Source organism: Ornithodoros turicata, chromosome 4, assembly GCF_037126465.1.
Source record: "Ornithodoros turicata isolate Travis chromosome 4, ASM3712646v1, whole genome shotgun sequence".
NCBI lineage: Eukaryota > Metazoa > Arthropoda > Arachnida > Ixodida > Argasidae > Ornithodoros > Ornithodoros turicata.
Genome location: NC_088204.1, coordinates 11,436,691 through 11,451,200, shown reverse-complemented (window position 1 = coordinate 11,451,200; position 14,510 = coordinate 11,436,691). Strand labels below are relative to the sequence as shown.

General features: G+C 44.8%; 2 protein-coding genes across 3 annotated transcripts in view; both read left to right on the top strand.

Moving 5' to 3' along the window:
- The window catches only part of LOC135391025 (phospholipid phosphatase 1-like), a 35,033-nt gene extending 28,195 nt beyond the window's left edge, over nucleotides 1–6,838 (top strand). Inside the window, exons 5-7 of the mRNA XM_064621099.1 lie at nucleotides 2,899–3,019; nucleotides 3,277–3,456; nucleotides 6,507–6,838. Coding sequence (XP_064477169.1) covers nucleotides 2,899–3,019; nucleotides 3,277–3,456; nucleotides 6,507–6,578 — 373 coding nt within the window. The 3' untranslated portion in view covers nucleotides 6,579–6,838. The remainder of the gene's footprint in view (nucleotides 1–2,898; nucleotides 3,020–3,276; nucleotides 3,457–6,506) is intronic.
- Nucleotides 6,839–7,293: 455 nt separating this feature from the next.
- On the top strand, nucleotides 7,294–13,982 carry LOC135391026 (MOB kinase activator-like 3). 2 transcript variants are annotated; one of them, XM_064621100.1, is made up of 7 exons: nucleotides 7,294–7,392; nucleotides 9,798–9,960; nucleotides 10,740–10,833; nucleotides 11,063–11,196; nucleotides 11,394–11,509; nucleotides 12,183–12,269; nucleotides 12,527–13,982. In XM_064621100.1, the coding sequence occupies exons 1-7, from the start codon at nucleotides 7,318–7,320 to the stop codon at nucleotides 12,584–12,586; spliced, it is 729 nt and encodes a 242-aa protein (XP_064477170.1). In that variant the 5' UTR covers nucleotides 7,294–7,317; the 3' UTR covers nucleotides 12,587–13,982. The 2 variants fall into 2 exon arrangements, with proteins under 2 accessions (XP_064477170.1, XP_064477171.1); XM_064621101.1 differs by having other exon boundaries at nucleotides 7,303–7,392; nucleotides 9,810–9,960.
- Nucleotides 13,983–14,510: the final 528 nt, after the last annotated feature.

Below are 14,510 nucleotides of genomic sequence, written 5' to 3'. Positions count from 1 at the left end.
CTTCGTGTGTTCTTGGGGCTTGCGGTACACTTCAGAGCATTTATAAAGGACTACGCTGCAAGAACCAAGTGTCTCACACAGCTGACCAAGAAGGACGTCCCATTTAAGTGGACAGAAGAATGCGAGGCCGCTTATCAGTTCCTCGTACTGAAAATATCGTCTGATCCGGTACTTACCCTACCGGACTTCACACTACCTTTTGAGTTGAAGACCGATGCGTCACACTATGGGACAGAGGCAGTACTCTACCAAAGGCGAAAAGAAGCCCCCGGGGGTCGGCAACTCAGCGTATAGTCGGTTACCATTCACACACATTCTCACAACCGGAGCTGAGCTACGGTACTACGGAGAAGGAAGCCCTAGCAGTTCTGCTGGGAGTGGAATATTTTCGCCCATATTTGGAAGGACGGAGATTCGAACTATTCACGGACAACCAGGCGCTATCTTACCTCCTCAGGTTGTCGGAACCCAAAGGAAGGATTGCCCGTTGGATATACAGAATGCAGCATTTCGACTGCAAGGTTTCCCACAGCAGCGCTTCGCAACTCACCGATGCGGATGCACTGTCACGCTTGGCCATTCAGCCCAACGAACGGTATAGAGACCAGAACGAACAAGCAATCAACGCTGTGAGACGTTGTGAGGGCTCCGAACGTCTCACGTTCGTAGAAGAGAAACGCAGGTTCCATGTACCGGACACACTCGTACACAAGGTCCTAGAAATATACCACGACAGCCCAGCCTCCGGTGGACACGATGGTTTCTGGCGTACGTACTACAAGATTGCGAAACGATTCGAGTGGGGCAATATGAAGAGTACCATACGTTGCATCGTGTCACATATGCCACGTCTCCAAAGCTAAATATAGAAAAAAAATCGACACAATGGTGCTTCCCGAACATTCAGACATACCGTTCAACGTGATACATGTTGATTTTGCGGAAATTAAAAAGAAGGAGGAAGGTGTTGCGCGCACACAGGCGTTCCTGATAGCCATTGACCAATGCACCAGAACGATCGCCGCGCGGCCTGGAAGAGAAGACGCCCAGTCTGTCATCAGCCTCTTCGAAAGGGAGATGTTCAAGGACACGAAAGTGATCATATCCGATAACGGACCGGCTTTTAGAAGTAGGAAGTTGAAGAGCTGGGCACAGCAAAGGGGGATCACGCTGCGAACCACCACCCCGTATATCACCCAGCAGGAAATGGGATGGCGGAAAGGGTGATTAGGGACGTAAACAGCTACGTCACCGCGTACCCAGAGTACCCTGGGGGGTGGAAGTGTGCCTTGGACGGAGCGGTACGACATCACAACCGATCACATACTAGGGCTCTAGGTTGCAGTCCCCACTTCGCGGTTTATGGCACAGCCCCTATCCTGCATGAAGACCAGGAGCTAGGCATCACGGAGCAACTAATGTTGATAGAAGAAACTTTGGCAGCAGAGGCGAGAGATCGATATAGGCGATGAATGAAGAGGTCTTTCGACAGGCGTCAGAATACAAAGATGCCGAAGCTGTACATAGGGGACTTCGTGTTGGTGCGGTCCGGGATGTCGTCTGCTACTGAACACCCGCGCAGTGCTTTATGGCATAGCGCGCTGTGCGCCAACCATCGCCAGGAATGATCGGGTAATCTCTCCAGATTCGAAGAGGGAGGAGGCGTACGCCCCTTCTCTTACGCACTTTCGTGGCGTTATGAAGTTCATAATATCCACAAAAATGGCGTACCCCCCCCCCTCATTTTCAACCAATCAAGGGAGAGTACGTTGTCAGTCGGGATGATGAGTGGCTAGGAACGTGCTATGCGGTGAAGTTCATTTTTAAGAGTGCATCATTCGTGGCAATGGTTGGCGCACAGCGTGCTATGCGGTGAAGTTCTGGTTTTAGAGCTCATAGTGCGGGTGCGGTGGAAGATGATACCCGCAGGAAACCGTGCGAATGCGGACATTGTCAATGTCATCCGCGCTCATCTGTACACTCTTAAAAATGAGTTTCACCGCATAGCACGCTCCTAGCCAACCATCATCTCGCATGATATCGTTATCTGCCCTGATTCGTTGAAAACGGAGGGCGTACGCCTTTTTGTGACAATTATGAGCAGCATAAGCGTCACACAAAAGGCGTACGCCTCCTGTTGAGATCAACTTCACCGCGTAGCACGCTCCTAGCCAACCATCGTCTCGAATGGTATCGTTATCTGCCCTGATTTATTGAAAACGGAGGACGTACGCCTTTTTTTGTGACAATCATGAGCATCATACGTGTCACACAGAATGCGCACGCCTGCTGTTAAAATGAACTTCACCGCGTAGCAGGCTCCTAGCCAACCATCGTCTCGAATGATATCATTATCTGCCCTGATTTGTTGAAAACTGAGGACGTACGCCTCTTTTGTGACAATCATGAGCAGCATAAGTGTCACACAGAAGGTGTACGCCTCCTGTTGAAATGAACTTCACCGCGTAGCACGCTCCTAGCCAACCATCGTCTCGAATGATATCGTTATCTGCCCTGGTTTGTTGAAAACGGAGGGCGTACGCCTTTTTTGTGACAACCATGAGCAGCATGAGTGTCACACAGAAGGCGTACGCCTCCTGTTGAAATGAACTTCACCGCGTAGCACGCTCCTAGCCAACCATCATCTCGAATGATATCGTTATCTGCCCTGGTTTGTTGAAAACGGAGGGCGTACGCCCTTTTTGTGACAACTATGAGCAGCATAAGTGTCACACAACTCCTGTTTTCAACGAATCAATGCAGATAACGATATCATTTGAGATGATGGTTGGCTAGGAGCGTGGTATGCGGTGAAGATCGTTTTTAAGAGTGTACTGAAAGCTTGTTGGACGTGTGAATTAACTGATGCGGTTCATCTCTTCTGTCCCACATTGGCAGCTTGGTGACGCAGTATTCTTGTACCAATACCAACGATCCTGCATCACGTAGGGTTGACATCTACAAGTCCTTCCCGTCCGGGCACGCGTCGCTGTCCTTCTACTTCTTCGCATTTTTAACTGCAAGTATCCTTTTCGAATTATGCACTCTAAGAAGAAAAGAATGAGTAAAACTGCAATTACCTACTCCCCATTTCAGTCCTATGATCCCGAAATTTACACATCATGGCTGCAAATTTAAACTTCGTATAAACGTCCGTGCATTAACTATACCCGAAGGACTAAAATTACTTTTTTTTTTTTTTCTTCTTAGAGTGTACGATGTCGTCTGGTGATAATTCTGCTAAAATTCCTTACGTATACTTCTTGTTCATTGTAGATGTACAGCAATATCCGTTTTCAAGGCGAAGGGCGGTGGGGTCATCGCCTTCGCCTACTTCAAGTGACGGCCGCCCTAGCGGCGGTCGCGTGCAGCGCGTCGCGCATATTGGATAGACGGCACCACGTGCAAGATGTCCTCTCAGGCGCCATCTTGGGTCTGCTAGGCGGTATAGTAACGGTTAGTTGCTTTCGTTCTTATTGTATTTTGTAAACAAGATAAATAAGTAAAGTCCGATAATGTAAACACGGAACAACAAACTGCGATATAGATCGGTGAGATGGGGTCGTGATCCCTTGAAGGGTACTACAGATTTATGATGTGATTGAAAATGGCGTCAGGTATACGTGATTGGCTTTAACGTAATGAGCTGAGATGTGTTCTGGGATATGGGTCAGTTGCGAGCTGCCATGGGTCTGGCCAGTACTGACCAGTAGAGCAGCAATATGCAAGGTGTTTCTTTTATTATACGGATTTTTTTTTGTAAAAAAAAAGCTATGAGGACAAATGTGAGCTAAACGGCTAGGCGGACATACTACATCAGTGCAGATATAGCATGAATGCAGTGGTTTATCCAGAATCCCAAGCACGGAGGGGTTTTTGGGGGGGGGGTCATAATTATAGTTAGGTCATTACACCTTAACATATCATTAACGACATGTGTCTAAATCTGAAATCGCCGGGGCGCCTCCTGTAGGGGGTACACAGCTGAGAAAGTTAAGGGGTATCCCTGAACATTGGGGGGGGGGGGGGGGGTGTAGGAGGGTCTGGATAAATCGCTGCATGAATGTGCACATGAACATATCGTATATGAAATTGTTTGCATAAATGTTGACCTCCTGTCTCTTAATACATCGTTTTTATACCTTGCTACAACTGCCTGCCACTGATTTGCAAGTTATCACGCTTTGGCCAATCACTTTCTGACGCGCGCGCGTCTGAAGAAGCGTGTGAGCGTGGTGGCGTCGCTTCTTCACTTTTTATTTAAAAGAAAACAAAAAAGAGAGCAACCACGCGTTATTCATCCCAAGCACACCAAGCTCCCTTTCTTTCCGTAGAATGATAGCCAAGCACATCCTCGGATTCTCTACACGTCCAGTGATACGTTCTGACAGGGCCACGGAGGGGGCGCCCGGCCGAGCTCGTTGTGTCCAAATCATCCGCAGTGCCATCATCATCACGCTTCTCTGTCCATCGTTAGCTTCTCTGCTTTTTATGAGCTTTTACTTCCTTTACTGTGTTTTCGCCGATTTCTGTGCGTATATGGGTCGACTACGATCCGGGTCCCGCATTTTTCATGGAAGGGGACATCGGACCTCCTCCTCCTTCTTCTTTCTTCTCTCTATCTTTATGTCGTGACAATCTTTGGCTGCGGTTATTACACCTCGCAGAAATGATATATAAACTTCCCGTGCCCGATAAGCTACCCCCTTTAGTGCGCTGATAAAAGCTTTGGGGAGTGGCTCTGTTTTTTTTTTATTGATTTTGAATTCAGCAGCCTTTTCCCCTCTATTTTTGCTTCTTTCTTTTCTTTTTTTTTCCGTTCGGCGATGGCATGTTTTTACGGCATTTGTAATTGTAAGTAGGTAGGGTTTTATTGCGCAAGAACTGTTACGACGTTTCTTCTTTTTTTTTTTACGTTCGACGTGGTTAAGCGGATCACATAGATGGCGCTCCGTGAGGGGTGAATTAGATTGTTTTCGGAAATGGGCGATAGTCGATTTACTGGTTTGAGCGCCATCTTCTTCTTTCCTTTTTCTTTTCCTCTCTTCAACTGTCATTTCTGACAAAGTGTGATGTAAAAAGGCAATATATTTCCGCGGGGTTCAGCTTAATTTTTATTTTTCAAGTTTTTCTGGCAGGCTAATGTTGAAAGTGAGCTTTTTAGCTGGTGCTTCTTTCTACTGTTTTTCTTTTTTCCTTTTTTACTGCTGTTTTGTACGTGGTCACGTTTCATCTGACAGAAGTTTCGCTCTCTCGAGCATGTTGCTAATAGTAACGGCAACAAACCATGCTGCTGATGTTGTTTTTTCGTACCTCTTCTGCGGAGGCCCCCCCCCCCCCCCAATTTTTATTAGTATTACTTTTTCTTTTCCTTTTCCTTTTTTTGTCTGCGGCATGTTCAGCAACGCATAAAATGAGTTCCTACGAAAGAACGACGGGCGCAAGTGAACTGCAGTGCGGTAGCGAAGCCTCTATTTCGCACACCTTTCAAAAAACCACTGTTGGAAAGAGCCTATCGGAGAAACAGGGAACGTCGTGACGTAGCGTGACCCCGTGGCACGTGACTCGTGACGTAAGGAAGAACGGCACGGGGACTTTTCGACGCCGCGGGAGGACCGTGTCGGCCGTCCGCGGCGGCGGCTTTCTCCGACTGTTTTTGTAAATTTCATTGTACAGTGACAGTACACCGCACAGCGAAAATATTTTTTGCGTGGTGACTCCAGATGAACAGCTTGACAGATGGCACAGGGTTTTGAGCCAGCCATGTTAAAAGGAAAAGGTCGTGATGTCTAGTCAGTTTTTTTGTTCCTATGGGTTGTGCCACTGTAGATGATGGGGTCACAAAAAAAAAAAAAAATATATATATATATATATTCTTGTTTCTCAGCTCTGACATGAGCATGCACAATTGATATCATGCCCGTCCCTCCCTTAGGGACGTTGTAGGTAGACAACCACAATGGCGAGACCCCTATCTTGATACCGATACGTGTGTACATCCTGTGGTTGCGGGACAGGAAATAGAGGGGGTACAGGGATGTCGTGCTGGCCTTCGGGGAGAGCAGGTGTTCTTTCGGCAAGGACCCTGTAGTATAGAAATAGGAAGTACCAGTAAATAAAAAAACTATCGCTAAAAGCGTTCTAAAATCTAGCAGCAAAACATAGTTACATCATCATCTTTTGTCCCCACCAAACGGTTAAATGTGGAGCCATACAAACTAAATTTACAATGTATGTACTTTACGGGTGTACCTTAAACAACTTTGTACTTTACTTTGTATACATTTGCGATATGGTGCCTTCTATACAGTGCTTGAAATACGAATGACTCCGTGTACTTTGTGCTTTACTTTCAGTTTTGATCTATCTGAAGTACTATCTTTTCTTATCTGTTTTGTGGACTTTCACCGCGAGCCGTGCTTCCGCTCTTGATCCGTACACATTCCGGTTAACAACAAAACACTGCATTCGTAATACAAGAATTATGTTTGTGTTTTTCCCCTTAGATCCGGTGGCTGGCAAAAGGTATCCAGCAGACGCAAGAATCGACCTCAAGTGTTGCTGTGAAACCCCGGTGATACAGAATCGTGCGCAGAGCGCTGAATCTCCAAGTCACTCTAAGCCATTCTCGTTGATAAGGAGATTGACACTCATTGTGGCCCTGACATGTGGGCTTCTTATTGTACAGTTTTACTGTTACTCTTGCCTTGTGGCTGTGAGATATGTCAAGACAACATAATTTCGTGGATCCTTTATGAGTGATGTGGTGTCTCCGTCCGACTTTACAAATTCGTGGTACAAAGCAGCTAGCCGAAAATAAACTAGCTGTTTCTAAGCATGTGTGTGTTCTTGTGAAAATTAACGAGCATGCATGTATGTCCTGCCGGTCATCGCTCAAGATGAAGCCTGCGAGCAGAAACATTTCCGCACAGTTAACACTTTTCCGCTTGGAGTAATTACAGCGCTCCACCCTCATCATTGGCATGGTATCTTAAGGGTTATGGATGACGTGTTAAGGGTTCACGTCATCCCTAACCCTTTAAATAAAATACCATGCCAGGCCAGTGATGAGGACGGTGCCCAGAAGAACAGTCTCGCTGTTCGAAATATCGGTGCCTCTCGTCCTCTTGCGATTCCCGTACAGGCGAAATAGTGCTTTCGACACAGTGTTCATCTGCAAAATACTACGAAAGAAATAACAACAAAGCTTGAGGTGTTATTAGTATTTTGTAAAGAAAAGAGTAAAAACGAAATTCTGCTGAGGCAGTAGCAGACGACGCGAAAGGCGCACTGCATGGTTGGATTACTCCACGGCAGATGGCGGCGCCCTACTTCCTGTTCCGGCACCGAACGAAGATGGCGAGCTTTGTGGACTTCTTCCATAAGGGAAAGGTAAACAACATCGTTTTACACGTTTTTAACACTTCTGTTGTGTGTTGTTACAATGTGTGAACTAAAAGGAAGTTATGAAGTTAACGTACCGCGTAGTTTAGGCAACGCAGACGTAAGTCTGCTGTCGTGAAACGCGTTTGTAATTTGCCCTTGCGCTCACTCCGGAATCCGGTTAGGAATTTGCTTCAAAGTCTTCGCTTGTGTCCACTCTGGGACAGCAGTGGATTTTATTCCGCTTGTGCGGTGGCATTCCCGGCGGCCTGTATGTCCGTATATACCCGAGATTATCAGTTTGCGTTGCAAAATTGGTCGCTAGACTTCAAACACGCCCCTTCTGCGGTGTCCGGAATTTGTGTCATATCATCCTGTTTTTCGTCAGCATGGCACGTTTCCCCGCATGACATTTGCTCATGTAATCCTAATGTTGTTGCGTGTTGACCGGTGTCACGCAACCCTATCCTTGCAGCAAGCAAAAAATCGCGGCAATTTGTATGACCGAATACATTTCTGCTAAGCTACGCTGGCGCCCTTCACTCTCACTTTCAAGAACAAGTCTGAGTGAAGATGGCATTGAAAAACGCAGATCATGCGCGGTCTCTCGCAACTTTATCTTTATTGCCTGTTTCTAATGGGCTGTCTGCTTATCATTATATGGGCACTTCCTTGTATATACTACGTAGAGTAACACTCGGAATACTCGATGGATTACGTTTCTTGTCGTTTCGGGGAAGAACACGGGGATTTCACTGAAAATCGAAAGCTGGGATTTGAGGAAGCTGGCTTTCCGCTGTTGCAAAAACGTTTTTATTATCTGGCATCCGCGCGGACGCCCGTGGGCTGGGTGTGTTGAACCGATGCGTGCTTTGTGTGCTCTTTCTTTTTCCCTTTTGGTACGGAGTTTATTTCCTGTGTAGAGTGTGTTTGGAGAGCGCGAAAATGAAACAGACACCCAGTTTGCCCTTTCCCCATCTTTTCCTCCTCACTGTTTCGGGTTCCGGTGGGTTCTGTGATGACCTATAGGAAGTATCGTGAGAAGTTTATTGGCTCTACGCGGCTGTCAATTATTTTAGCTGTCGTTTGCTTTGGCTATGCTGACACAGAGCATAGCTATGCAGAGAGTCTCTGTTCCACAGACAGGTTGCGCAAATAACTTGACTGTGTTCCAAGTGCAACAGTGTGGCATAATGCTTTCGAGAGAGCAATAACAGACTTTTGCTGCTTATTTTAGTTCGCATTTTTTTAGATAGCTGCCACTGCAGCACGCTGTTGTAATAAAGTGGTGACAGCGAAGATTCGTCTCGGGCAATAAGAACCAAGCACAAAACAGCAAACACTCGTTCAGCGGTGTAGCCAGAGGGGGGGTACCATACCTTTGGTACGGTATTTGGGAGAGGGAAACGCGAGTGAAATCCTCCTCCCCCATGTAAAGTTCCCATGGAAGCCCCCTCCTCGGAATATTTTTCTGCGCTAGTGTGCTTAGTCATTGGAAAACGTATAATCAAGATTCTGACGAGCAGCGTGAGATCACAAAACGGGCACGCGAGAGAAGGCTATGTAAATTGGTAATAGCAATAATGATTTATAATAAAATACACCGTTTAATAAAACATGAACAAATAACATTAACTTTTAGCGTTGTTTTTCACATGTCACGTCAATTCAGTATGTTTTACCAGTACAAGAAACAACACTGCGACAATCGAATTGACGTGGCTTTTGTGGAGGTCTTGTAAAGTAGTCCGATAAATTTGTGGAGTTTTTCTTTCTTTCCTTTTTATTTCTTTGCACAAACTGAGGAACAGTCATTATTGTTGTCCACATGTGTCGTTCTTGCACACAAGCATTTCTCGTGACTGAGGATGACTTTAGCCCATACCTTCTTTCTTAGAGCAAGACGTCTGGAGAATGACATAACGTTGCGTCTTTATTGGCTGCAATAGACAAACTGAGGGAGGCTTTTCTTCATTGCATTACTCTCTTTGCCGCTACTGAATGGACACTATAAACTGAAAGTAAAAAAAAAATGGCTGCCTCTTGTGGGCATTCTGCCAAATACGTTAAAATGCAGTAGGCTTACAAGGCCATCCTCCCTCCTGATGGTGCCATTGAACTTCTTCTCTTCTTTCTGCTTCCTTTCTTCTTCTGCAACTGCTGCCCGTGGACCTACACTGTGTTAGCGGGCCCGGTCTAATGCTACAAAGCTGTACAACACCAGGCCGTCACATGTACCAGTATCTCTTGTTGTATTGACCAACAGCTCCTTAAGTGAGATATGGCTTGAAGACTGGATATTTCTACCTGCTGTGTTCTTGCCATATTCTTCTCCCATATCTCACGCCCATACCTGCTGTGTGTTTTATGTGTTTTGTTGGCTTTGTGGATTGTTTTCGGGCACCACGTTGCAGTGTTCCACGCAGACGTTTCGTCCGAAGAAGAAGTTTGAGCCGGGGACAATGCGCTACTCCCTCCACAAGCAGGCCCAGGCGTCCCTCAACTGCGGCCTCAATCTCCGAGACACAGTGCGGCTGCCACCTGGCGAAGACATAAATGACTGGATTGCTGTGCATGGTCAGTCTGCCACACCCAGTAGGACGTTGCAATACTCCAGCATTTGTCGATACTCTCTGTCTTTGTGAGAGGTTATGGACATCTACAGGGTGAATTTAGCAAATGTGACACATTTTGATATAAAAATACAAAGTGACGTTTCTAGCACTTCAAACTTCGCAGACGGATGGTCGTTCTCGTGAAGTTTTATCCTTTTTTTTTTTTTTTTTTTTTTTTTTTTTCAAATGCTATCACTTCGTAAAAAAAAAAAAGTAAGAAGCAAAATAAATTCTCACCCCATGCATATCGTGTGGCCCATACCGCCCACAAACTGCCATTTTTTCCTCTATCTGCTTCATGTTCACATGACCACATATAGGTGGCGCTGCCTCGAAACCCTGCATCCATCTGGTTCTAGGTTGTTCCATAGGTTTTGCTTTTGCTTCGTCTCCAGGTAGCGCCACCTATGACACATGGTGATGTGAACGTGATGCAGTCAGAGGAAAAAACGGCTGTTTGTGGGCAGTATAGGCCATAGGAAATGCATGGCAATGAGAATTCCCTGTTCTAACTTCTGCTTCTAACTTTTTTTTCTACAAAGCAACAGCATTTGAAAAAAAAAATATATATGGATAAAACTTCAGGCGAATGACTGCAAAGTTTGGAGCGCAGAAGACGTTATCTTGTATTTTTACTACTCTATCGAAATGTGTGCCCTTTGCTAAATTCACCCTGTAGAGTATGTATTCGTATCTTAATAATGTCTTAATTCTCTCTGTTCTCTCTTGTGGATGAAATAGTGGTAGACTTCTTCAACCGGATTAACCTTATCTACGGAACGATATCGGACTACTGCACAGAAGAGAGCTGCCCAACCATGTCGGGAGGTCCAAAGTAAGCCTAATGCGTGCGCACTGTTGCAGATCTGAGTAGAACATAGGAATTCACTACAGCTTACACTGTAGTACAAGAACGCATAGAAAAGACAGAAAAGCTATAGATTTTGAAGTTTTTAATAAGATTATTAGGTATAAAAGAGAAAAAAAAAATGAGACAGAAGCTACTGCATGGGCATGATTGCCTTAACGCGGCGACATCGTTAAAAAATGTACTCTCTGCTCAGGTTCGAGTACCTTTGGGCGGACGGACACAAGTACAAGAAACCCACACCTCTACCAGCTCCTCAGTATATTTCTCACCTCATGGATTGGGTTGAAGCGCAGATCAACAACGAGGAAATATTTCCTGTCACCGTAGGTGAGGGTGCAAGAATATAATTCCTTGCTCGGCATGCTGGTAGCAGACCATTTATTAAGTTGACAGCCTCATAAGATTTGCGTTATATTTTACTTTTTTTTAGAAAGACCGTATAATACAGTACTTCGTTTTCATGTCATGGCTCTTGAATCTACAAATGATGACCTCCCTCCCTCCCTTTTTTTTTTCTTTTGCAGACGTGAGGTTTCCAAGGAACTTTGTGCCAACCTGCAAGAAAATCCTGGCCCGATTATTTAGGGTGTTCGTCCACGTATATATTCACCACTTCGAGAAGCTTGTCGCCATTGGCGCAGTGAGTACTGCTCGCTAATTCGCTGTGCCGTTCTTCATTCTGTCCAACTTAAATATGAGTGTACTGTTACCAATCCTGTATATTACCTGTGCCCAAATAATGCGCTTCCTCACTACTGATTGAGGCGTTACTTGTTGCATGGGACATCCACCATTAGTTCCAAGGTTAGTACACTGCAAATTGGGCTGATTAGAGCCAAGTAATGTGCACAAAAGTTCCTAGAAGAGGAGACCAAAAAGAAGGTTTTGCCTCTCAATATGACATGCAACAGCCTTTGTACTGCAGTATATGACTAGAACCTGAAGTTTTTGAGGTCTAACCCAACTCTTCCCCGAATCTGCACCCCGAATTGAAGGTTGCCTCTTTAGGGTGAAACCCGATTTCTACCCGGCAAACTGCCCTCACTGAGACGTCTGTAGGAACGCTTTTTAACTTGTTTGGCATCCATCACCATTCGTACCAAACCAGTTTGAGTAACTGTGCCCGATTTCTCCCCGAATTTAGCGTACCGGAAGTTTTTCCCACCCGAATTTGCATGAATTTAGAGCGCATGTTTATTTACCCAACTTTACTCCCCAAATTTAGAAAAAAAATATTTCTCAAACTTCAGGCTCTATATATATATGACTCATATCACTGTCCTTTATTATATTTATCGTTTCGATCATTTCAGGAAGCGCACGTCAACACGTGTTACAAGCATTTTTACTACTTCATCACGGAATTCGACCTCGTCAGTCAGAAAGAGCTCGAACCCCTGGTAGGCTGCGTTAAGTTGCTGATGAACCTCTCTGTTTTGTAAGGGTTAAGTACAGACCAGTCTCAAAACTGTTATCACCATCCTTTATGGCCTCATTCTTTGGGGCGGGACATTGAATAGGAAAGCGGGGATGTTGTGGATTTCAACGGAACTTGGGAAGATTGAAATGGACAAGATGGCGCGCTAGTGGAGATTGGGATTGCTTTGCGGTGTCAGAAATGCCCATTCACTTTTTCTTCTTCCTTCTCTATCCGCAGACGGAAATGACGAGGAAAGTATGCAGAGACGCCACGGTGTTGACGAGTCGCCACAGGTGAAAACGCTCCCTCCGCCACCGTCCTGTACATAGAATGTTGAGCGATGCACGCCCTGCTGCAGCAGAGGCCTCTGGACAACGACGAAATATAGGTCATCTAGTCTTCAGAAACCACCAAACTTTTACCACGTGACTGGGAGAGGAGAAGATTCCCGTACGGCTGGTGTTTTGTCGAACACATTTTTGTAACTGGTTGTACAAATGCAGAGTGGGCATGATTGGAAACCTGAACATGAGCGGTGCTTTTTGGATGTTCTGCCATAGCTCGTCGTTTGCATGAGCCTTCGGTACATTTTATCGTGGGTTGTTAACGCTTCACTTCATTTTCAAAGCAAAGCGTGCATGCCAAAATGAATTAGTTTATCACTTCTCACTTTCTCTGTGCACACAGCTACGAGAATCACAAAGAGGATAGAATGGCCTTTAAGTTGTTAAAAGAAGGCAACTATTATTGCTCTATGCATATGAATAGTTCTGGACTAGCATCTTTTCCTTTCATTTCCCTTAGAATCTTGTCTGTACACTTCGTTAGATTGTTAGCGGTACACTTCAGAAAATCTATGCGTTGGTGTAAAGTCCGAGCTTTGCTCAGAAATCATCATGGAGTAATTTATTTTGGATGTAGTATGAACTTCTTATCTGTTATCGTGATTGTTGATACATAGATTGCATGATTTTTGTTCATCAATGTTAGCACTATTTTGCATGATTCACCTTACTGTCTTTCTATGCTGGAGACAAATTGGTTCTCATTGCTTTCATTTTAGAATTTATAAGCTACTAACTATAGCTGTCTTTTCATTTCACTACAATATCAGCTGCATTTTTATGAGAAGCCATTGCCATAGCAAATTTGATACTTGCGGGGACAGTTCTTTTGAGTACAAACATTGCAATATTAAAATGCGACATTAAGAATTAGGAGAATTCACGACTAGAATCATTTGTATTTAATCATCATTTTTAAAGGCATTAATATACAGCTCTTTTTTTTTTTTTTCTGTCCATGTGTTACTGCTTAATAGCTTTGCATGAGAGTATGTGGTTTTACTTAATGTACACCATTCATTTCATTTGCCAGACATACAAACTAAATCCCTTTTTACATAGCATATTCCTGTTCAATAATTGGTAATTCAAATTCTTATCTGTCTAGGATAAAGGATACAACGTAACAGTAATGAGCTGTGATGTTAGAACTAAAGGTCAGATTTTCTGTAAATACATTTAGAATGAAATCTCTGTTGTGACATGCATTTATTGCTCTGCAGCATGCTTTACAAATGTTATTCCCAGAGGTATAAAAAAAAAGCATAATTCTGTGTACAGAGGTCTGTGTTGCTCTATAAACAGAGGCTGCTAGAAAGAAATATGAAATAAAGCGCTTCTGGTCAGAAGCTTTGGTCTCGTTTAATTCCGCTAAATAGGATATAAACCCTCTTTAATTGCTGGGAAAAGTTTCTCCACCATTTTTCCCCAAGCCCAAAAAACACTGCACAATAGCAAGTCTTGGCCTCCACTTTGTATTGCACTGTTGTGTAGTTCTGTGTAAGGAACGCTACAACCCAACAACGCAGTAATCCATGCTGTAATGCCACTCCCCAAGAAAAATTCTGGCTCCGTTCCTGCTCGAACCCTACGAAAACTATGACGGAGGCTGTTGCGGATGCACATTCCAACGCGCTGTACAAGCTGCCAGGCAGAGTGATGGGAACGGGGTACGGATCGTACGGATCTTGAGAAAAAAAAAAGGAGAGAGCGGTAACTGAGGCCGTATTGGACAAGATAATAACTAATTAACTAACACACTACTCGCAGCTCTCCCCACTCGCCCCGCTAAATAACCGTTTCAGTAGTCTTCCGCTGTTGGCGCTAGTGAACCGCAAAGGTTGGCTCTACTCTAGCCTATGAAGTATCCGGCTTCT